Source organism: Netta rufina (genome assembly GCF_964035555.1).
Source record: "Netta rufina genome assembly, chromosome: 8".
NCBI classification, from domain to species: domain Eukaryota; kingdom Metazoa; phylum Chordata; class Aves; order Anseriformes; family Anatidae; genus Netta; species Netta rufina.
Window position 1 is genome coordinate 1,724,439 of NC_140131.1, and position 23,110 is coordinate 1,747,548.

General features: G+C 49.6%; 1 protein-coding gene across 6 annotated transcripts in view; it reads right to left on the reverse strand.

The window, feature by feature from the left end:
• Positions 1-4,571: 4,571 nt before the first annotated feature.
• Positions 4,572-23,110, reverse strand: part of PDE4B (phosphodiesterase 4B) — a gene marked incomplete at its 5' end in the record, with an annotated part of 153,636 nt that continues 135,097 nt past the window's right edge. For 5 of the 6 annotated variants that reach the window (XM_084291193.1, XM_084291192.1, XM_084291194.1 and 2 more), the window contains 9 exons: positions 4,572-6,620; positions 9,412-9,594; positions 10,664-10,786; positions 10,878-11,032; positions 11,732-11,831; positions 12,262-12,426; positions 12,560-12,658; positions 13,240-13,418; positions 16,866-16,959. In XM_084291193.1, coding sequence (XP_084147319.1) covers positions 6,255-6,620; positions 9,412-9,594; positions 10,664-10,786; positions 10,878-11,032; positions 11,732-11,831; positions 12,262-12,426; positions 12,560-12,658; positions 13,240-13,418; positions 16,866-16,959 — 1,464 coding nt within the window. In that variant the 3' untranslated portion in view covers positions 4,572-6,254. Of the gene's footprint in view, positions 6,621-9,411; positions 9,595-10,663; positions 10,787-10,877; positions 11,033-11,731; positions 11,832-12,261; positions 12,427-12,559; positions 12,659-13,239; positions 13,419-16,865; positions 16,960-17,720; positions 23,022-23,110 lie in introns of those variants that run through there. The other variant, XM_084291197.1, reaches the window with a different exon arrangement.

A 23,110-nucleotide genomic window follows, 5' to 3' on the forward strand; every position in this document is an offset into this window, starting at 1 on the left:
GCCCAGGCAGTGCCTGGCCCCCGGGAACCCAACAGCCCCATTTCGTGCATTTCTGCCCCAAGAAACACCACATTTGAAAAACTGCACACCAAGGTGAGAAGCAGAGGCTCAGCAGCACGCAAGGGGTTGGGTTTTAAATCCAATGTAAAACCTACAGGAACAGCATTTTGAAGGGAATTTGAAGAAACTTCATGTATTTGGGCGCTGCTCCCCAGCCCCATGAGAGGCTGGAAGCGCTGCCCCGTGCCCTGGCCACAGCTGCGCCCATGCCCACGGGCAGGCACCGCTGCCAGCACCAACAGCCCGCGCTAAAAGCTTCTGACAGTTGCCTGCCTCGAGCTGTTTTCTTTTTTCTTTTTATTCTTTTTTTTTTTTTTTTTTTTCAGGAAGGTTTCCACCGAAATAGCTCAGCTGAGCCTGAAGAATGAGGTTATGGAAAAAATACGTATCTGAACAGCATTGAAAGTATTCGTGCTGCAAAAGCCTCCTGCCTCTGCTCCTGGGGCGTGCTGGGGGGATGTCGGGGCTGCCCCGCGTTTCGCTGTGGACGGGTCCCCGTGGGTGACAGCGAGGGAGGTGACAGCCCTGGCCCCGTGTCTCCTGCACCCGGCGTCGGCTGGGAGGAGCGCAGGTGCCCGCGGATGTGCTCCAGGTGATTGCACCCCCAGCCACCAGTAACATGGCCTGAATTTCCAGGGAAGAAACATTTACCCCTCCCTCGTAAAAACAAGATTTTTCTGCAAGATCTGCCTATTAAGACCTTATAAAAAAGTGTCAGAGCTGAAGGTGGTGCCTGTTGGCGGGGAGGAAGAGAAGCCTGGAGAAAAATAAGCAGGGCTGCGCTTGTGCAATGGGGTGAAAGGGTTCTGTTGGGTGCGACTGGCTGCGCCTGCACATGGCTGAATGAAGCCTTGAGCTCCTTCAGAGCGAGCAGGAGCGGTGCTGGGAGCGGGAGAGAGCAGGGAACAGGAGGGGCTGTGCGGGGAAACGGCTGCGCAAAGGGGCAAAAAAAGTGACGGGTCCCAAAATGAACTCCCTGGGGATGGAAGCAGCCGCCAGCTGGGTGCAGGATCCAGCTGTGGGCATTGGATCCAGCTGTGCTTGGGATCCAGCTGTGCTTGGGATCCAGCTGTGCTCGAGCTCCAGCCACACAGGATCCAGCTGTGCACGGCCCCATCTGTGCACCCCTCCTGCGGCACAGGCCCCAGCTGCGCGCTCCTCCACCTGCGCATGGCCCCGGCCTTGCGGGACCTCAGCGGGGGCACGGCTCCAGCTGCTTGGGGCCCTCTCCAGCTCCATCTGTGCCGACCCCACTGTACACATCCCAGCCGTCCGTCCCCACCGCGGGTGTCCCCGCTGCATGTGTGGTGGCTGGGGCTCGGCAGATGGAGCTGTGCAGCTGCGCACGGCCGCGCGGGCAGGCCGGGGCTGGCTGCGGGGCTGCAGCGGGCTGAGCCCTGGCTGCCACGGCTGCTGCGTGGGTGCAGGAGCAGGGTGCGGGAGCGCCGGGGGCGGCTCTGCCCACGCTTGGCACAAAAACGCGGGGCTGCAGCGCGGCGGGGCCCCCGCCTCTGTCCCGCGGGGCTGCGGTGGGACGCAGGCGGAGCTGCGTGGGGGGCACCCAAGCCGTGGCACGTTGCGCCCCGAGGGGCGGCGAGGGCGGTCAGGCTCCAGCAGTGGGGTGGGGGGACGTGGGGACACCGTGGGTTTGTGTCCTGCTGCCCGCGCTGCGCCCCCCCCCTGTTGGCACATCCCTGCGGCTGTGTATGACTGGGCTGATGGTAACAGTCCTGGTGTGAAGGGAGCAAGGGGAAGGCAGCCCCAGTGCCCATGGGGAGCCCCGTGCTGTGCCCACGGGTCCTGTTCCTGCATGCAGGGAATGTCCTCAGGCTGGTCCCAGGGCTCAGCCCCCCACCAGCACCGCTGCAGAGCCCTAAATTGGGGCCAAACTGTGGCTGGGGGGAGCAGCACGGCCCGGCACACCCTGCCTGAACAAGGGCTGCATTTGGTCTCTCGTGCACCACGGCCAGCTGGGCACGGCACGAGTCCTGGTGCTGCCACCGATAGGTTTTGGGATGGGAAACACCAACACGGGCGGCTTCCTGGCCAAATCTGCTCCAGGCAGGCAGATGGGGATGTCCCATGTGGGCCAGAGGGGTGCCAGCATCTCAGCAGGTGCCAAAACGGCATCAGAGGGACCCAGAACAGGGACTTGTGTGGGTGATAGCAGGGCCAGGACGACCTCGGGACGGGGAGCCCTTGGGGACACACTGCTTGGTCACTGTGTGGTCGCAGCCCTGTGCTCAGCCCCGTGCCAGCACCACCTCCCTGGCACCGAGGCTCGTTGCCGCTGGGCTTGGTTCCAGCGCCGCGGGCACGATAAAATCTGGGCTTTGTGCACCAGCCCCGAGCATCTTCCTGTTTGTGAGTGCGAGACCGTCAGCGCTTGGGATTTTCGTTTCTTTTTTTTTTTTTTTTTAATCTGTAGGATTTTTAGCTGAGCACTAAGCCAGTGGCACCTCAATCACCTAAATCCTTGTGGCCAGCAAAGCGCCTCCAGCTCTCGGCGTCGTTTGCAGGTCCCCGGGGCTGAGTCCTGCCCTGCCAGCTGCTCCTGTCCCGCCGGAGAGGACACGGCGCCACGGAGCTCGGGGCCCCAAGGCAACCTGGGCATGGCCTAAACACAACCAGAAGCCGACAGAGGCTGAGCAGCCACTGCAAGGGAAGCACACTCCTGGAGGTGGTCCTGCTGCTTGTTCATGGTGGGGGCAACTGCCCAACGCCCTGCAGTCGGGGGCCTCGGTGCAGGGACCGTGTTCCTGTCCCTTGTCCCTTGGTGAGGGGCAGCCCTGATGGCGTGGCACGATCCTGCAGCTGCCCTTACCCAGACAAGAGAACCACGGCCTCTGAGCCTCTCCTTCAGAAGAAACCCAAGGTTTCTTTGACACTTTTCAGGGGGTGCACACCTTGCGTGGCTCGGGGTGATGGGCACCGGGTGCTGAAGGAAACTGCAGGAGCTGCAGTGGTGCAGCAGGAGTTGGGGCGGGGGGACGGCAAAGCACAGCCAAGACGCAGCCTCGTCCCCCGAGGAAAGGAGGCTGAGTGAGCTACCAAGCAAGCCCGCACCTAAACTGGGATTTCCCACCCCCAAAATGGGAGGATTTGGGTTATTCAGTGGCAGAGCTGCCGGCAGGGCGCTTACTGCTGCTGAGGAGGAGAGAGAGGAGGCTGCTGTCTCAGCGCAGAGCACCGCCACGCCGCATGCGTTCATGGTAAAGCTGCTGCCTGGCAGAAATGGGTCACTGGAAAGGAAAAAAAAATGAAGGCTGGAGGGGGGCAGAGCCGGGCGGGACGGTGCCACGCAGAGCGGCCGCACCCCGTTCTTCCCGGCCCCCTTGGCAGATTGTTTTTCCCTTCATCCGCCCACCGTGCCTGCGGTTTTGGGGGATCACCTGCACTCGCAGCTCCTTGCTTTCTGCCCTGGGATGGGTTCCCGGCCCCACAACCCGCTCCCCACCTCCGCACGTCCCGGGAGCAGGCGCGCAGCTCCCGGTGCTGCAGGGCAGAGCCGTGCGCGTGGCTGGCCGAGCGCGCCCGCAGCGGGGTAGGTGCAAACCGTGCGCATGGGCACAGCCAGCGGAACAGGGAAATTTGTACCAGCTCTGCCACGAAGGCGTTCATTAGTGGTTGGGATCCTGGCGAGCCGCGGCACCAAGCACCCCGGAGGCGCCGCTGCGGGACGCTGCGGGGCAGGATGCGGCCCCGAGCTCGGCGGCGTACGTGCGCGCTCAGCTTTCGCGCCTCTCGCCAACCTGGAGGTCAGCTGCCATCGAAGCCCGCTTACAGCTGGGCCCGGGAGGCTTTGATGGAGACTGGTTGTTAATTGCTGCTGCCATTAAGTGCTGTGTGGGAAGGAAGACGCGGCATCGGGGATCTGCGCTTTCAAGTGGCTTCGTTTCGGAGCCAGGAAGTCTGGGGAGAGCCCGGGGGAGCCCACGCCGCGCCGGCAGCCGGAGCACCTCGCCGCGCCGACGCAGGATCGGCCCCGAGCGCCGCGGGCACCTCGTGCAGCGCCCGCAGCGAGGGCGGCCCCGGGGGCCCAGCCCGGCCGTGCGTCACGGCCGGAGCGCGGCGCTGCCCGGGCTGTCCCTCCCGCACGCTGGCAGGATGCGTTTTTACTGGAAAGTCGGTTGTTTTGGGTTAGGCCAGGACATGAAAGCAGCCCACGGGCTCTGGTGCGCCGCCGGCCGCGGCCATCGCCTTCCTGTCTGCTGCGCCTTCCTGTCGCCAGCGCCGCGGCCCTGCTGAGGCTCAGGAGCAGCGCCCGGAGAGCTGCCCGTGGGGCCGCAGAGCCGCGCCGTGCCCCCGGGGCTGTGTCCCCATTCATAAGCCAAGCACAGGAAGCTGGATTTCGGCCACAGGAGGGGTGGTTTTTCCCTTACTCCCCGAGCTGCTCGCTAACCACGTGCCAGCCGGGTTCCTGTCGTGCCTAAAGCCACCGTAGGTACCTTGGGTACTCCCCAAAGTGACCTGCTCACACAGCAAAACACAACGCCGAGGAGAGCCGAAGGGCAGGGTCATGCTTTCATTTATTCACTTCATATAAAAATCTCTTAAGAATGCATCTGAACACAATATATAATACTATAACATACATTGTGTGAAACTTTTGAAAACAATAAAATAACCACCTGGAACAATGCAGTGTTCAACAGACATACAAACCCATTGATCATGCACAACTGTGCTATTTTCATTAACTAGTTAGTCACAAGTTGGACCAAAAGCTTGAAACATATTTTACAAACTGAGATTGACACCGCTCACGATGCCTAACAAGCTTTGTCAGAAGAAGTTTCACAGCACAATTATTACATCAGTTCACATTTTTGTCATAGAAATTCACATTGGGTTGTTCAGAAATTGGAACGTGACATTGAAAAGCCGGCCCACTGGCGGGGGGGGGTCCTTTTCCTCTTCCCCTTCCAGCCTCTCGGCGCCCACAGCCCCTCCAAATCCCCTCCCCTGGGGCCCCGCTCGCTGCGAGGACGAAGCCCGCGGGCGGCTGCCACCCGAATGCCCTTCCTGGGTTGCGTATGTCTCTTCAGCTATGTTCAGGTTCTTGTATTTTATGCAATACAAAAGGTTACAAGAAAAAAAGGCAACTCTTATTCCGAGTTTTCTACACAATTAACATCGCCGCCGACAGGCAATGTTAATTCATATAAATTAATAACTTACAAAACATTACAGTATATACATTACGTAATAAATACACTGTTATAAACAGTAATGGAGGTGTTAGAGCTCAAGGCAGTGCGGGAGGAGGACGGTGGACCTAAACCTAGGAAACGTGAACAACAGGCGAGAGAAACACAAACATCTGAGCGTGCAACTTCCACTGAGCCAAGGAGCTGCCGAGGGGAGCGCGTCACACACTGCCTTATTACGCTTACTGATATAGGTACTGCACGGTGCCATGAAAACAAACTACCCTTTGTCCTGTGCACACGGAAAGTAAAACCCAGTCGAGGAAAAAATACTGTTATTCCTAGCAAGCCAACGGAGAGGGCGCACGATGGCATGAAGTGGCTCTAAATGGGTCGTCTGGAGTAGTAAGGAGGCTACTAAAGGTGCAGCAATGCAAACCAGAGGGTGTCCTTTCTATTTAGTCTGTAAAAGTGGTTAACTGCAATAAAGTGACAGGTATTGCCCATGAAAAAAGGAAGACTGCTTCTTGTAACAGGAAGAATCAAAAAAGTATCCATCAATTTTGAAACACTTTGTGTTGCTCTTTATACTAAACTCCGTGTATTTAATAGACTCTTGAAAAGACATGAAAGTGTTTACAAAGAAGGCACACAGGTCTGCAGACAGGTGGTCAGGTGGACAGGTTTTATACGTAGAGTTATTAATCAGTAGTTTCTATCAGTCTAACTGGTATAAATTCCAAAACTAACAGTATAAAATCTCTCAGTTGTGTGTCATTTACTGTTCAGTTACGATTCAAGCCAGCTCCAGGACAACACGATGCTTTTAGCTGACAAGGCTTAAACCACAATGTAAATCATCTGGCAATTTCCTGAGCAATCATTCACTACACGATCTCCAACCCTGACTCCAATCTCAAGTAGCTGGGGAGAACTTTTAGCCAATGTTAGACACAGGCCTAAGACCCAGGCTGCAGGCGAGTCCCTTGAGACTGCTCGCATGCTCATTAAGTGTTTAAAATCCACTTACACAGGTACAGGACATTATGTGTCAACAGGAGACGTGTCTTCTGTCACAATTTCTATGTTCGCCTCCCTCTGTGACTCTTTTTCCCCCGGCTCGTCCACGCAGAGTGTCTTTGTATTGCTGAAGTAGCCGATGCCCTCTCCTTCCTTCTCGGGTCCGTCCGAATCCTCCTCCTCGAGGGTCAGTTCAAACTGGAACTTCTCCATCAGGCCCTGGCAGTCCCTGCTCCGCTCCTCCAGCGGAGGAGAGGGGCTCTGAGGTATCATGCTCTGGTACCAGTTCCTGTTGTCCTCCAGTGTGTCCAGGATGTCCTGGGCGTCGGGCTGCACCAGGTCAGCCCACGTCTCCCAAAGCGGGTGGACGATGTAGTCGATGAACCCAACCTGAGGAACACAAGAACACGCACAGTTAAGGGAAGGGAAGTAAATGAGTGTCAAAAGAGTTAAGATGACCATAATACACAATTTTTGCAAGGAAAATAGCTGCCTGGGAGCAAGCTCCCTGTCCCAGAACAGTCTGATCACCTCCTACCAAAGCTGCACCCCCAAGTTTGAGGCCAGGTTGACCTCTTGTCCAAAACCAAGCCTTGCATGGAAGGTTAAAGAAAAGCAGGAGCCACCTGGACACTCAGTGATAAGCTGCCACTCCCATCCCTGGCTGCATGAATGATTTCGAATGTCCTTGTAGGTGTCTTTTCCTGACCACTGAATCAACCGCTGCCGTGCAGGAGGCAGGGCGAGTTCCTGCTCTGAAGGCAGAACATCACTGAGGTCCTGCAGAAACAACACCTACCAACTGCCAGTGCACGGAGACATTTTAGACAGTTGTTGTCCCTGTCCTGCGAATTGGGGAAACGTGCTGTTATCTCCCACAGGGCCCCGTGCTGACTGCGGGCAGGGTTGGTGTATTTATGGCACCGTGCAGTCACACCCCAGGGGCTCCGTTTGGCTGGCAGTTGTGAAAATGGCAGTGTTCTCAGGGTGAGCACCGGCCCCGATGCTGAATGTCACTGCTTTTATGGACTCCAGTTTGACTTTTAGATGTATTTTACTACAGCGTGCAGTTCGTATCTGTCCTGAACATTTCTGTGGTGCTGCATCTTTAAGCACTTCAGCGTGTTTCCTCTGCGCTGCCAACGCAGCCACCTCTGCGGACCTTGTAGAGATTTCCCTTCCTGCCGCTTTATTTTGGAAAAAGTGCGGAAAGCAGGGTAACTAACCCTGACAAGAAGTCCTCCTTCACTGCCGTGGACAGACCACTGCTGCTTGGAGTGACGTGCCAGCGCTGGAAAGAGTGAGGCTTGCGGCCGGGTCCGTCAGTCCATCCGCCCGCTGGCGCGTAAGTTCTGAGCTAAATCATTTTTCAATTGTCTGACTAAGAGGACGTACGTCCAGGATGGAGAAAACTGAATGGCCATAAAGAGGATTGAAATTCTTCCGTCTTGGCAGCGCGTGTCACTTCTCTCCTCGCTCCGCTGGACAACATTTCTGTGCAGCAGGAAAATGGCTCTCAAAGGGGCCAGACTCAACGTGCAGATGTTTGCTTTGGAAATCACACATGCCTCCTTCAGACACAACAGGATGTCAATAGAACCATTAACATTCAATTGTAACGTACTGTTGAGGCAGCTTAAACAAAAAGGTGATGAAAATTTCCTGCAGCACATGTTCCGGAGCACTTTTAAAGTGAAAAAAAAATAAAAATAATTCTGTACGGTTAGCCGGTGGCTTCGCCGCCACCCAAAACGCTCAAGGGCTGCAGGACCCACAGCTACAAACTGGGTGCTTTGCAGCAAAGCCATTGTTCCTTTAAACAAACATCCCATATCACAGAATAGCTGGCCAGATGGCCGAAGGCTGATCTTAAAATATTTTGATGTAAAGAGGGAACATCCAGAGCTCTGCAATACTCGCACACTGTCTGCCCGTCGGTTCTTTGTTTCGCTCCAGGATGGAAATGCCACTTCCCTCCCCCCCCCCCGCCATCAGTTGGTATTTTGATGGCAGCCATTTCGTGCAATCCCTGCTCTTTTTGCATAGCAAAAATGCCATTTTGAAACCTCTATGAAGTGCATATGCGAAACGAAAAAAATAATTGGAGCTTACATGTGGAGCACATGGGCATTTTCTGGCCAAGCCTGGCCAAAGGATTCACTTCTTGTTAGGTTAACAAATAAGACAGATTTTTCCAACAAAATCACCATGCGGTTGAGTGAATAATTTTGAAACCACTTGGCTTAGCCCAAGAGGACATTTGGAAATAATTATCGTCAATTTTGTTACTTATTCAAGCTGAAAAACCTCGATGATGGCTTGCTCAAGTCATTTAAAAACAACAACCAAGACACCATTATATGAAGACAGGAATAAGTTTAGGCAAACATAAATTACCGGCTTCATTAGAGACCAGCCAGGTGAAATTTTATGGCCTGGGCTACAGGTCAGAAGAAATTTGACCTTTATATCACTTAATCTATGAATCAGAACTAGGAATGTGCCAGGTAATCTCAAAAAAAAAGAAAAAAGAAAGAAAGAAACATCCAAATTCTTTTTAAGATTTGTAGTGACTTAAACACCTATTCTTTGACTTCACAACGCAGAGACTCCATCAGGCCTCTAATGCCACTGGCCTCATCAAGAAGTGCAAAACTGTTCTGTACAAGCTGAAAAACAACCAACATTCAGACTTTTTCCGTGTCCTGAAATGGAGCTCAGCTTGGGGACGCTCCTTTCGCTGCCATTCAGTGGGACTGGCATTGCTATAAATTTCTAATGTGGGGTACAATATCGGGAGGTTTAGGAGGAGGTGCTAATTAAGAGCTAAGAAGGAGGCTGTAGGGTGTGAAGACAGAAGAGACCTGGGGAGATCAGAATCACACTCTTCCAGCCCGGGGAACAAAAGGAAACCAGCTCACTCTGGAAACTGGGACACAAACAAGGCCAGATAAGCATGCACTTAGAAATGAGGAGACGCCAAGGAGTACATAAAGGAGGCTGAACAGCCTGGTGAGTCTATATGAGCTTCAGGCACAGCTGCGTGTCAGGGTCAATCAGAACCAACCCTCTGAACAGCTGGCTGTTTGCCTAATTGTATTAGAGAAAGCAGATGAATTTTTGCCTCTGCTTTAAAAATACAAGCTTAGGCAATACAAAAATGCAGCTCAAGGCCAATTACCTGTGATTTTTCCACTGACGCTGTATGTTTGTCACACATTGGACTGATTTCCATTCCTCTTTCTCGTTCTTTGTCTCCCTGCTGGAAGAACTCCTCCATGATTCTGTCTGTCCACTGCCGGTACAACTCCAGAGACTTTGTGGGATTACTCAAGTCTGCACAATGTACCATATTTCGGAGAACCTGCAATTATATTAATCAGAAAACTCGTAAAATCAAATGGAAAAAGAGGACGGCTTCAAGCTGTATCTGCTTGCTTAATTCAGAACATTTAACCACAAGACTCTTTGATTATGCAACATTCCATAAAAATATTAACATCGTAATATCTCCGTATATGCGACCAGCTGCTGTGGTCTGCTCCAAAAGCAAACTCTGCTATATGATTTTTAGACAACCCAGTCCTTACAGAGGGTGCAGTGCCGGCGATGTTAATTACATCATATAGGTTTGTTTTTGAATGCAGGTGCTTCCCACCATTCAAACTTTATTTTCATGCTCTCATATGGTTAAACGCTCCTTCTTTATTAAATGAGTAATATCCCCTCCACACACACAAAAATGTGCCTGACTAACTGTGGCTACAAGGATTTAGAAAGCAATGGAGTGACCTGTTTTAACAGCAGCAGTCTTAAACAAAATATAAGGGCAGTTTTCCTATGAGACTGTCCTTAAGAAGCCGGCCATCAAAGCAGAGAGAGGATCAGGACGTACCTCGTCCTACATGTTAACCACGTAACCCCCTACCAGTACTGCTTTGTCATTTCTGTAAATCAAGGATTAGACTATACAGAGCGTACATCATCGATTTTAACCCAGTTTAAGAGTTGCTTTAGGTATGGAGTTACAAATTAAATTCTTGCAATCTTGCAATGCTATAACCATCCGGCTATACTTCTTTGTTACGATAAAGAAATGGAGGAAAGTGGGAAAGAAATTCCAAGAGCCCTCAAAAACTGAGCCTTACAGATTAACCTCAGAGGAACAAGTATGCTTGCAGTTGCATGCTCTAAGCATTAAAAATGTAAACCTTTCTACCTAAAAGACAGGAGACCACCTTGTACCACCTTGTTGGTCTCTGTGGTGCAGAACAGAAGAAAATATATCTACAGTTCTTGCGTGACTGCTGAAAATCTAGGTCAGCAACTTTACTATATATAGCCTAGTGAGAAGCCACAGCAAAACCAGGAACATGGTTTCTTCAGTACTGAACAAAATACACGAAATCCCTAGGGAGCCTCCTCTGACCTACCTGTATTCTATCTGTGTAGTTATCCAGAAGGAGGACTCCTGAACTGGTCACTTTCTTGGTTTCCACCATGGTCTTCAGATCAGCCAACAGACTCATGTGCTTGGACATATCTGTTGCCAATACCTTTATGAAAGAGAAAATGATCTCAGCAAGGGCAGCCATACAAAGAAGCCAATATTTTATTTAAGAGTAGCAGTGTGAGCAGAGGTCATACCATGTCAATCACCATCTTCCTCAGAGTCTGACGCTGTTTCTTGGTCAGGTTCTGGAAGATGTCACAGTGCTCTTCTTGAAGCAGTTTGAAACCCACAGCAAGATGGTGGTTCTCCAAGACGGATTCGTCGTTGTACATCAGGGCGAGTTCAGAATCTAGCAGAGCAACATAAATATGTGACTCCAGGATGAGGAGTGCGTGACTTCAAACAGCAAACGCTTACGCTGGGCACTGAAATGTTTATCCAAATGCAATAAATCGGGAAAGTTTTCTTTTTTTTTGTTTCACATGTGCCAAGAGTACGCAGTTTTCTAATCTAAGCACGTATGTAAATACCATAAACAGCCCTTTGCTTGGGTCTAATGAACAAAATAGTATTTGGTTGACTTAGTTACAGGCTTCAGAACCACTGACAACAGAAAGCATGAATCCTGCAAATGCACTTTCCAAAAAAGAACAATACACATATTTTGGAATCAAAATACATGCTTAGCCTGTTGCAGAATACAATATGAACCACAATATTTAGGCTTTATTGTTGTCAATAGCAACAGCATTATTAACCTTATATTAACGATTAAATTTGCACTCAGGATGGGAAGATTTATTATGCCTTATCAAGCAATAATCACAATATTCAAGGCCACTTTGCAAATTGCATTACAAAAGCTTCCCTTGTTTTGATAGGAATTTAATTTTAATTACTGCTCATTTCAAAATGTAGGACTAGTTTACTGCACAATACATTGAGAAAGCAACACAGTCTGAAAATCATAATTTGTGACCTCGCTGTAACGGAAAATGCACTCCAAGTTTGCAGATGAAGTTATAATTGTACTTGAAATAAAACTCACTTGTATTAATAAGAAACTGATTGGAGACACCAGGGTGATCCACATCATGAATTGCAGCTGCAAAAATTGCAGCAAGGATTTCCAAATCAGTGAAGACAGCCTAGGAAGGAAAAAAGAAATCTGTCAGAAAAGTCCCTATGTTTTCTTGCTCAACAGTTTGGGATGCTGATGTGGAGAAACAAGTTGTTTGTGCTTTCTGAATTACTTTTCATAGGATAAGGCATTTACTCAGAAGAAAGGTATACATGCAGCATGTGCCCTTTAAGATGAAACAGAGATTACAAATAAAGCTGCTGCTGAAATTGCTTTATGATTTCTTCCCTGGTAGGAAACTGAGCACTCAGAAGAACAGGCAGCCCACTGCAATTTTTTTTTTCCAAGTCTGAGTGCTATCAGTGATTGACTCAGTTTAAGGTTCTTCTGTGTTCATATAAGCAGTGTGCTGCTTTTAATCCACCATTCAAAACACCCCATGTTAAAACATGACCATCGCCCAACACAGACCACTGAGCTCAAACTAGGTCACTCACATCCAGAGCAGGGGTGGAGAGAAGAACATGGGTGGACTGGGCAACATCAGCAGCATGTAGGCTGTTGTGGTAAGCTACATCCGAATGGTAGTGGTCTTCTAGAGTCATCATGTACGTTACAAAAGTGTCCGATGAGATCTTGAATGTTTTTAGTAGGTCTCGCTCCTGTATAATAAATAAGTACAGATGTATGTATCAAATAAGGATGCCATATCGTGGAAGGCAACATAGCAGAAAGCAATTAGAAACTAAAATAGAGTTGTGAAAGAATAGCAAATGTGATCAGGAAACCACGAACCTGGAATATAGCATACATAATGCAGGTGAGCGGCCTGTTGTGGGAGTACCTGGCAACATTAAATATGTTGAGACCCCATTTATTCAGATCTTCCAGTTCCTTTTGAAAAGACAAAAAGAGAACAATTAAAATATTTCTCAAGACATTTCTGCATTTATCACTTTCACCGAGGCTTTTGCATGTTCCAAAAGTTTAAGCAGAGAATTCAACCCTAATTGTGGTAATCAAATAAGTGCATGAGCACACGTAATTATTAAAGTACACGAACAGAGAGTAACTGTGAAGTGCTGATGTCAAAGCACTTGTACAAGGAGACCACATTTCTCTGCACCAGGGGAATTATTTGTGATGTTTGTTCCCAGGTAGCAAGAAGCAAGTCACCTGATGGAGACAAAGGCCTCGTAGCCAGTTTGTTGCACATAGCGTTGTTTTATGTTCCCGTGTTTGATAATTACTCAGACTTCATCACAGTTTCTGATTATTTTAGTGACATTTTCAAAGAATTTGTCAACCTGGGAATATGCCATTAGGGTCTGGTCCCATAAATTACAACATCTGCAGTGGCCGTATCACTTAGGGGATACTGATTCCAATTTTACCTAGGGGCAGTCAATCCAGCCCACCCATCCCCTGCTTTGAGATCACACTGACTCTCCCAGAACCGTAAGGATCTGTCATACCTTGGCCAGATGGTCTTCCTTTTCTGTTTTCACACCAAATCGTGAAATGCTGGTATTATTTAAGCTTGAACTATGCATTAATTTTTTCACACCACTGATCTGTGTCATGAGCTGCTGTTTTTTCTTCTTCTCTCTGTCTTTCTGTGTGGGAGAAGGAATCTCCACATCATTCTGCTTGTCTGTAACAAATAAAGGTGAAATGAATCAACATCATTTGCAGAAACAGAGTGTGAGCACCCATCACACCCCTTAAAGTCAACCCTTACCCTCGATCATTAAATATGACTAAGTATTACCCAAGTGATGCATATTAGGGTCCATACCCCCTGCTCCTAAAATAACAGCCCAATAATAAATCGGTGGCACTTATTTATTAAAGGTTTGCCCTCTACAATTTGTTTTTTTTTTTTTTTACTAAAATGTGTAGAATAACATACAAAGTGCAGGGTACATCCCTACTGTCAAGTATGCTCAGAGATAATAGCAATATTATCTCTAAGGTTCGCAGTGGGGCACAAACTTGGCTGTGGAGATGTGTTTGATAGATAAATCTATCCACATCTGCGAGTTGCTGCCTTCACAACTGCTCCATTTGCTGCACTAAAATGGAGATACAGTGGCTCGGGACTTTGATACCAGCCATTTTTTCATGAACTTTTAAAATAGCCTACTGTAATCTCTTTGCACCTTTGCAGAACTGAGGACCTCCGGAGGGACTAGGCATCCAAGCATTAGTTACTTTTGCCTTAGCTTAATTAAAAATCTCCGAAATAAGAACTACCAGTGTGTCTGCAACGCTGCAATTAAGAAGGAAGCCATTATTCACTGCAACAGTCAAGCTGACATCAATGGGTGTTTCCCTTGTGTGCCTTTGCTGAACAACAGAAGGACTTTCCTATATATAATCTCCTTAGCAATGACTAATGCTAAGGCAGTGTAAAATGGAGATTCTTGAACAGAAATATCTAATTCATTAAACCGTGAGCTTCCCAAACTTGGTGAATTCTGGGAAAAGATCCTTTCAGAGTATCTAACAGCCTGAGGAGTAGTGCAGTGGAGAAGCTGAGGAACACAAAATAGGCAAAATCCTCAGAGGAAGACAATATAGCTACACAGTGCATATTGCTATTCAACGTACAGCACGAAGTAGCACTTACGAAAATATGGTAATTAATCTTAAACCTTTAATTGGTGTTTTCATCATGCCTCCGAGTTGGCTAACAGATCACGTTCGTTGCTTTCAGTGCCTAGCAGAGGGCACATGTGGATTCCTGTGCCTTAAGCATTATTCTCCAGAGGCTCCTGCCCACTCTGACTCGTCCTTTCACTGAGATGTTACTGCCTCTGCAGATCTCATCTGTGATCCCCATCGCACTGCTCGGGGCAGCCTCCCCATCCACGACTCGGGGACAGCAGGCACACGAGACCTTTCTACAACGCCCGCAGTCGCTGGAAGTCAAAATGCTGAAGGTGGGGGCTGAGAGCACCAGGACTGCTGCTGCTGGCAGGGCACTGCTTGGTTAACGCTGCTGCCTGCAGGCTTGCAGGGGGCTGGGGACTGCTTCAAGCTTCTGAGCAAGCCGCGTGGCCAAGGGGATGTCCCTGCAGCAGTGCTGGGAACCACGGCACCTCAATACCCCTTGCTGTTGTAGAAAAGGGCAGTTGATAAAAGGCTACTGTGCTCATTCCCATTTATATTATGGGGCCAAGGATAAACCCACCATTTTTAATCTTTGGCCTCGATTCAGACCGAAGGTTGCTGTCCTTACTCTTACTGACCAAATGGCGACAGCAGGACTGGCCCCACGGGCAGAGGACATTGCTTTATTGGGGTCTTCTTCAGCTCGTTTAATAAAGGCAACAGACCAAATGAAGTTATTCGATCTGGTTTTTGTTATTTATAAGCTACCCCCATCTTACAAACGCTGTTTGGAGATACATGATATGTCTGTTCTGTTCTATCCACATATTCCTTCTTTTTGGTTCAATTTCCTCGGTTTTAGACTCTTGTTATTTTGGGCATTCATTAAAATTTTAAGCCAAGTTTCATGAAAAAAGCAAATTCATAAAAAAGCTACAGCACGACTTCCCAAAGGAGCTTTAAGGTCCTTTTAAAAGCTTTATTCATTCCTTTCTAACACAAGCAATCGAGGTGGGAGCTGGCCCAATGTGGAGAGCCTGCACCACTCGGCGTTAACCCAGCCCCGAGTGGCCCTTACACTGCGAATACGTCACCACCATGGAGCATGTGAGAATAAGCAGGACAGGAATAAACAAGACATGAAGGGAAATGCAGTTCCCCGACCTAGCCTGAGCACAGGGAATAATACAGCCACATCAGCAGCAGCTCCAGCTCCTTAGCCCCTGCGGAGATGCAGGCTACCCTAACCTGGGTGTAGGTGGGGTTTCCTGGTACTGCATTCCCTGCACGCTGTCACGAGTGCTGTGTGTTACTTGCACGCCCAGCAGCAAGAATACACCGGGTAGTTCTGCTGCAGCGCGTCCTCCTCTAGAGATGTGCGCCTACTGAAGTGCTGATGCACAACAAACTCCCTGAAAATGCCAGGGTGGCTGTGATCCCCAGTAAGCTGTGCAGGCTCCAGGCTCTCCAGCTGCAGAAGTGGCCTGCTGGCTGGCAGCGAGGCAGCCTTGCTTTTCTTCCCTGTATTAATTCATGCTCTGGATGTCATGATTAAGCTGAGTGATAAGAGAAGACCAGTGGATTCCCACAAAGCAACTCCAGACTTTTACATGGATTATTAATGATGTGATGTGTCCTAAATGCACGCGGTAGTTCCAGTTGCAACTGGCTACTGAAATCACTTTAAAATCCCTTAATGGAAATAATTGTGTGTCATACAGTGAATGCATTCTGGGCCATCTCAGCCGCAGGGCATGAGTCCCCCGTGAGCTCCAGCACACCACACACACTCAGCGTCTCAAGCTATTGGGCTCAGACAGATATGGATGAGGGCTCTTTTTATAAGCAAACAATCACAAATTCTAGAGCTGTTTGAAATCACAGCAAACTGTATTTTTTGTAAAAGATGTATTTTGTAAGCACAGAGGATGCAATCCCCAAACCACTTAAATTCCTGTCGGTAGTCATGAGCTCCAACAGAACTAATGACATGCAAACTGATTTTTTTTTTACAAATATTTTTGACTTCCCGTGCAAAATGAGCAAATAAACACAGAGTAATAATAAAAATATCTGGGCTGGACTTGCTTGTCAGAACCCCTGACTCTGCAGGGGGAAAATGCAGTTTTATGAGGCAGAAGGAGCAAAGAGGAGAGTATGCAGTTGGGCTTGTGTGACTTTGTCCTTTACATAAGGTCAACACAAAAATCAAATATTGCACAATGCAGCTGACAATAGCTTAATTCAGCCCGAACAGAAAAATCTTTCGATTTGGAAAGGGAATTCCTCTGTGGATAACATTATTCAAACATTACACTGCTTTCCTCCCCATATCCATCTTGAAAGTGAGAAATCAAAACGTTTTAATAACGCTCTGCCTCAAAGCACCACTCAGAAATTGGGCACAAGTATAGACTGGTGGGTATTAGGCTGCCATTAATTGTTATCTTTGAGTCATCTGAAAGCTCGGGATGCAACGCCTTACCCAGGAAAGTGTTGGAAATGTACTCAGACACCTGGTTGCCGGAGCGGCTCATCTCGGAGAGGTGTGTCAGCTCGCGGTTCAGCATTCTCTTGAACTGGCAGGGGAGAAGCACACACACAAAGATGGCATTTTTCTGAGCACTGGTCTGAATTAATACAGCTTTAACTCTATTACAAGCAACACACAAACAATTTTTTGTTAAAAACAAAATTGTGGAGATATTTGGAACAGAATCAGTGACATATGGTTCGATTTAGGTCCTTCTCAGAACAACCATGACTAGATATTTCTTTTCAGCATACTACACTGCAAAATGCATTTCCAGCAAAGGCAGATATTAATTTTCACTGCCGTAAATGAGAAGATGTTTCAGGTAATCTCCCTGAAAGATCGAAGTCCTGTATCGGTTTTTATCTCCACATCCTGCAACCTTCTTTTGTTCTCAGTTTCATTATATAAGTTTGCTCCATTTTGCAACATGCAAGCAAAATACAGCTGCATATGCTCAAAACACAACAGAGGAGCAAATATGCCATAAATCTGAAGATCTGCTTGGATCATTGCAGTAAAACACAGGATTTAAGCATTTGTTCACCCAGATATACAAGACACGATCCTCTTAATTTTCTAATCACACATTTTCATTGCAGTATCATTTTATCCCACGAAAGTGAATTCCCAAAGGGAAGAAATAATTCACATACATGTATGCTGCATGCACCGTGCACACGTTTATCTCATGCCATACAGTACACAAAAATAACCAGCTAACGTGCATGTTCTCCTCTTAGGGGTTCTAGCCTAGAAATACAGCACAAAAAACAGGCATTTGTGATCCTTCCGGATTTAACCCACCTTAATATAACCCCAAGATACAGATAACAAATAGTTTGCTTCAGGCATTTTGGAAAACTCCACACCACAGTCCACAGATCCTTATGCAGAAATCGCCGGCAAGAGAGGAGAGCTCCACAAGCACAAGGACACCCCGGTTTCCCAGGCAGTAAAAAAAAAAATCAGCATTCACCAAGCCCAGAGATCCCCAAAAGCCCGGCAGTCGCTAATCCCAGACAAAGCCAGCCTTGGCACAGCATCTTTGCAGAGGGCTGAACGTGGGTGTATTTGCTAGCAGGAGAGAATAATGAAATCAGGGATTGCACGAAGAAACAAGAACTAATCCAAATGTATTCAGCGCGATGGCTTCGAGCACTTATGAATTATGAATCGTCCTGGTTGCTTAGTTGGCTGAAGGGGGTCCCCACTCCACATTAGCCTTGCTCAGCTGAACCGGCTGACAAAAAAATGATGCTGGTTTCTGAGGGGCTGCCAGCTTTAGTAACACAGCCATCTTTTTATAAGGAAGATTAAAATGGAGGAAGCTCTGTGCATATTTAAATAAGTCAAAGTAGGCAGCCCTCTCTTCTCCGGTTATGCTTTTTTCAAAAATCCTCTTCACGACAGAGGCTGAGGATTTTCAAGGCGAGTATTCGGATGGATCGTCGAGACCACGATTTTTCACATTTTCACTGCGATCGCTGTTTTTTTTTCCCCACGCAGCAGAGGGCAAAACGCAGCAATGTAGGAAAACGCACCTTTACAGCAGGGAATCTTTCAGCGAAGGAGTCTAAACTAGCAATAACCTTACATCGGTGATGTCAGCCTGCAGTCTCAAGGCAGGACTTTAATAAATTCTTTCTTTCTCGTTAGGGTATAGGCAAAACCCGAATTCCGAGATTTGCTCGTTACTTTCATTATGTGAAGCCAAAATACAAGCACTTTACAGCAAGCTGCAGCTGCCCTTTTAGCCTCAGACCAGCAGCACAGCGCGTTTTGGTGTGCGTGGCAGCGATCGCAGCGAGGAATCACCCCTTGGGGAAGCGCCCGCGCTGCCTTTGGGCGACCTCGGTGCCTGCCACACGGCCAGGGCTCCCAAAACAGAAGGGCAATCCTTCGTCTCCAATTATTTCCCTGCTCGGGCTGCTTTGATTAAATATTATCAGTGGTGCTTGGAGCGACGTCACGAGGCTCCCTGGTGTGCTGCGGGGCAGCCCCGGCCGCAGGGCTCTGGGTGCAGCACCCACGGCTCCCCGGCACCCCGAGGAGCGTCGCCCCATAAAAGCAGAGCCACAGCGCCTCGGGGCGATGCTGAGGAATGCCAGCACCTACAGGATTCCTCCTCGCCTCGCCCACTGCTCTCTGAAGGGGCTCCTTGGCTCCCGAGCTGTGCTCCCCCACGCTAAACTGCCCACCAGAGCGCCACGCTGGGCCCACAGCCCCCTGCCCAGGGGTGCTGCAGCCACTGCTCAGCACCAACCAGACGGGGTGCTTGGGTTTCGGCCACATGTTCACCTCAGTAATAATGATAAAGGGGTTTGAACCGTGCTGGAAGCACTGGGGGAAGGCGCCAGAGAGTCCTGCCCCAGGCCCCGCACTGGGGCTCCACAGCCGCAGCAGGCCGGGCTGCTGCGGGCAGCAGGAAGTCGAGCTGGGGGACAACACGGAGCCGTGGTGCTGTCCGTGCTCATCACACACTTCTTTAATCTCCTTTTAAACAGAAAAGCTCCTTTTAATGCCCGCTGCCTCCCCAGATCTCCCCCTCACACACAAGCCAGGCCTGGGCCTTGCAGCTGCCGTGACTAACCCAATCCCGGCCTCAATGCCCCGCGTACCAGCACCAAGCTCTGCCCCGTGACAAGACCAGAGCAAAAGGAGCTGTGAAGCCACCTTCTTGTCCCCCTCGAGCTGACGAGGCTCAGAGGCAGACAGCTGAGAAACCTTAGTGATGAGAAAACTCAGAAAACGAGTGGCAAAAGGAGTGCGAACGGAGCGGGAGGAAGCCTCTGGGATGAGGCGAGCTCTGCCCCGATCGTCCCTCGAAGTGACGTGTTTTCGTGGGTCACAAGCACCCGCCAGCAGCATGTGAACACCCCCACAGACCGACGGTGAAGCACGTGCCGAAAGACTTCTCTGGATCGAGGCCTTTATCTTTACAAGAAAAACACCATCATCAGATGGTCACACAAACAACTTTCAAGTCAAGTTACATCAGTTGGGTTTCTGCACAAACAATCGCCCCTTTCAGACAAATAATGCCAAGTGGTGGGCAAACATTTGAAAAAAACGCCCTTACCTCACAAACTGGCTTAATAAAGTACAAAGGGTAGCTCTTGCCTTTCACGGAGGCACAAAGCAATTAAGCGGCCCCCGCAAGGTCACACAAGCCATCCGCAGCAGAGATGAGGCCAGATAAAAGACCTTTGTACCCTCATATCTGATCTTTAACCAGAAATCTGTCCCCTTCATCTCTTCCAGCAGCCTTCATCTTGCTCACTTTTCCAGACTTTTAATCAGCACCCTTTTATAAACACAGACGGGCGGTATTACAGCACGGCTGGGAAGTCTGTCATTGCCAAACCCAGCCGAGACACCCACAGTGCCAGGTCTGTGCCCTGGGAGAACACCCCCGTGCTTCGTACCTCCCACCAGCATTTACCACCTGAATGATGCGGGCACCTGAGCAGGATTTCCTTAATAACACAACACACTTAAAAAAACCAACCCCATCTCGGCATGGAAGGAGGCGCGCTGATGGTTTTCATGGCAATGCCAACGTGCTCCCTGCTGGTAGGGGTCTGGATTTTTTTTTCCCCAGCTTCCTTGCACGTCAGGATGCTCTGGAGCGGTGATGTTTCCTCCGAGCTGCTTTGCCATTTGCCTGCAGCACCCGCGGGGAGGAGGCGTGCTGCTCCCTCTCCGCACAGATCAATGCGTGATGTCATGTGCAAACCCCGGTAACGATTCCTTCGTTGAATCGATCTGACAGCGAAGGGTAAAACAAACAGATTGCGTGCTAGCACTGAGAAAATACCAACTGCTTTGCCATTAAGCAAACAGAAGTGTTGCTTCTTTGGGGAGGGCAGGCTGTGTGCTTCAGAGAGCTCGTGCGCGGCGGCAGAACTCGGCTCGGCAATTCCAGCAGCGCGGATCAGCAACACGTGCCCGTGCGCTGTGATTTTCATAATTAATAATTATCTCCGTGTCTTTTGCAAAGGAAAGAGGCCCTGATAACCTCGCCGTACAGACGGGAGCTGGGGCGTGCCAAAGAGGCTGCGTGGAGGGGTGGATGCCCACCTGGCCCGTGCAAAAGAAGCAAGGGGCAGAACTGGGAGTTGTCCTGGGGCTCCGACCACTGCGATCAACACGTAGAGCTGATGAAAAGGGTGCAAATTCTGGGAGTGAAATGAAGCCCAAGCTGAAATTTGCAGTAACCAAGCACACACGGCGGCACACCTGATCTTCTCATCAAGTAATAGAAGTCTAAAACCATCTGGACAATTGTGTGAGAAAAAGACATCACGGTGGGGGGAGCCTTCCTGTTTCGCATGCTCTGAAGTAACTGCAGAAGTCATCTGAACCAAATTAAGCCTCCCAGAAATTGAATCATTCTTTGATTAATTTTTCATGTATTCTCTGGTAGAGGGAGTCACAGTTTCTCTCCAGCTTTCCAACCCTGCGTGCGTGTGGGAATTTCCTTGATTACTGCTCAGGAACTCGGCTCACAGTTCCCCTCCTCGCTCCTGACGCCGCGCCCTCTCAGTCCACGTCCTCGGCAGGGGCATTTTCGGGATGTGGTTGGCCCCTCCGGCTGCAGGGACGGGCCGAGTGCTTGCCCCAGCACCTGGCTCTGCGGCGAGGACGTGCCCACCGAGCAGGAGCACGGTGACAAGGTGGTGGCATTGCCACCAAGTGTGTGACACCTCCCACAACCTCATGGTGAGCCGGTACAGCCCCTCTCAGCCATCCTACCAAAAGCTCTGACATGGGAGATCGTCCTCGTGCATCAGTGTGGTAAATCCTACCTTTCTGGCTCTTTAGGGAAGAAATAATTCTCTTCCTTTTCCAGGAAGGTTCATCAGAGAGCTACACATACAGCTCTTGGCCTTTCCAGCCCAAAGCCAGTTCCTGCAATAGTCCCGTTGTCATTCCTGTTCCTATTCCCCCTTGGAGCACAGCATCAGAGGTGTTCCTGGTGCCTTACAGACAGCATAAAGACAGGAGGATGTATCTGCTGCTGATGCAAACCCTTTGAAGTCAATGTGTACCAGCTGAGGTTCCCTGAGGCCAAGAGTCCTTATTCAAACAGGCTGCCTAAAAAAGTTTGAGTCATTTGCAGGAGCTGAGGGCAATTGCAAGATAAAAGAGCTGCTAAGATGCTGTGGGGCTCCAGCCTGGAATACCTACGGAGAGCGGGGTCCCACCCCGCACTTTGATGGGGGAATCTCGTTGCAGATCTCCAGCGTGTAAAAATGTTTATAAACTCTGTTCCCGGTGACCCACCCTTCTGACGCAAATATTACATCCCTCGCTCTTCCACTGCGCTTGGAAATCCTTAGAACAAAGGGATTTGTGGTACAAGGGCAACTTTCGCCTTTGATTTCTACGCAAATGCAGCCGGGCTTAATCCTCCTCGGTTTAATTGCCCTGGTAAATCACTTCAGTTCTGGAGGCACAATTAAATCTCGGGGTAGCTCCCCTCGTGTTAGCAGCACCTCTCCTGGGAATGGCGGGCCGGCGGCCCCGGGAGCTGGGGAGGAAAAGCTGACACCTACCTGCCCCGGGACGGGACGGCGATGGGAATCAAGGCGGAAATCATTTACACGCAGGAGGGAAATTACTCATGCATGCAAACGACTACCAGGTCCGGCGGCGAGTGCGTAATGCTTTTGTCCGGACCTCTGGTCGGGCTGAGCGAATGGCTGCGGCACAGATGTGCTACTGATTTAAAGCAGTCAGAGGAATCGTGTCACCTGCGCTGGAGGAGCTGGGAGAAATGTTTTTAAATACCTCTCTTCCTGGCGTTGATGCGCCTTGTCCCGGACCGGTCCTCATTCAAACAGGCTGCCGAAATAAGGGCTCTGCAGCCCGGCACCTCGTTGCCACCGTTCTGCTTTTCACCAAAGCAGAGTTGGGAAGCCTGTTGATTTTGTAGGGCCGGGGTATTTCTTTTGTTGTTTTCTTTAAAAGTTTGCAAGCCAAAAGAGTGAAAGTTCTTTAATTTATCGGAGGAGCAACCCAACCTTTTGGCTGTGCTTTCCTGACGTCACCTCCCATACAAGAAGGATCGCCAAACCGGCCTGCAGCTGCCCTTGCTGCTCCATAATTTCCTATCAGTTTTCCTCTTCAAGCACTCGCACAGCAGACATCAGGAAGGTGCATTTAAATTCAATGTTGAAAGAAAAAAAGCA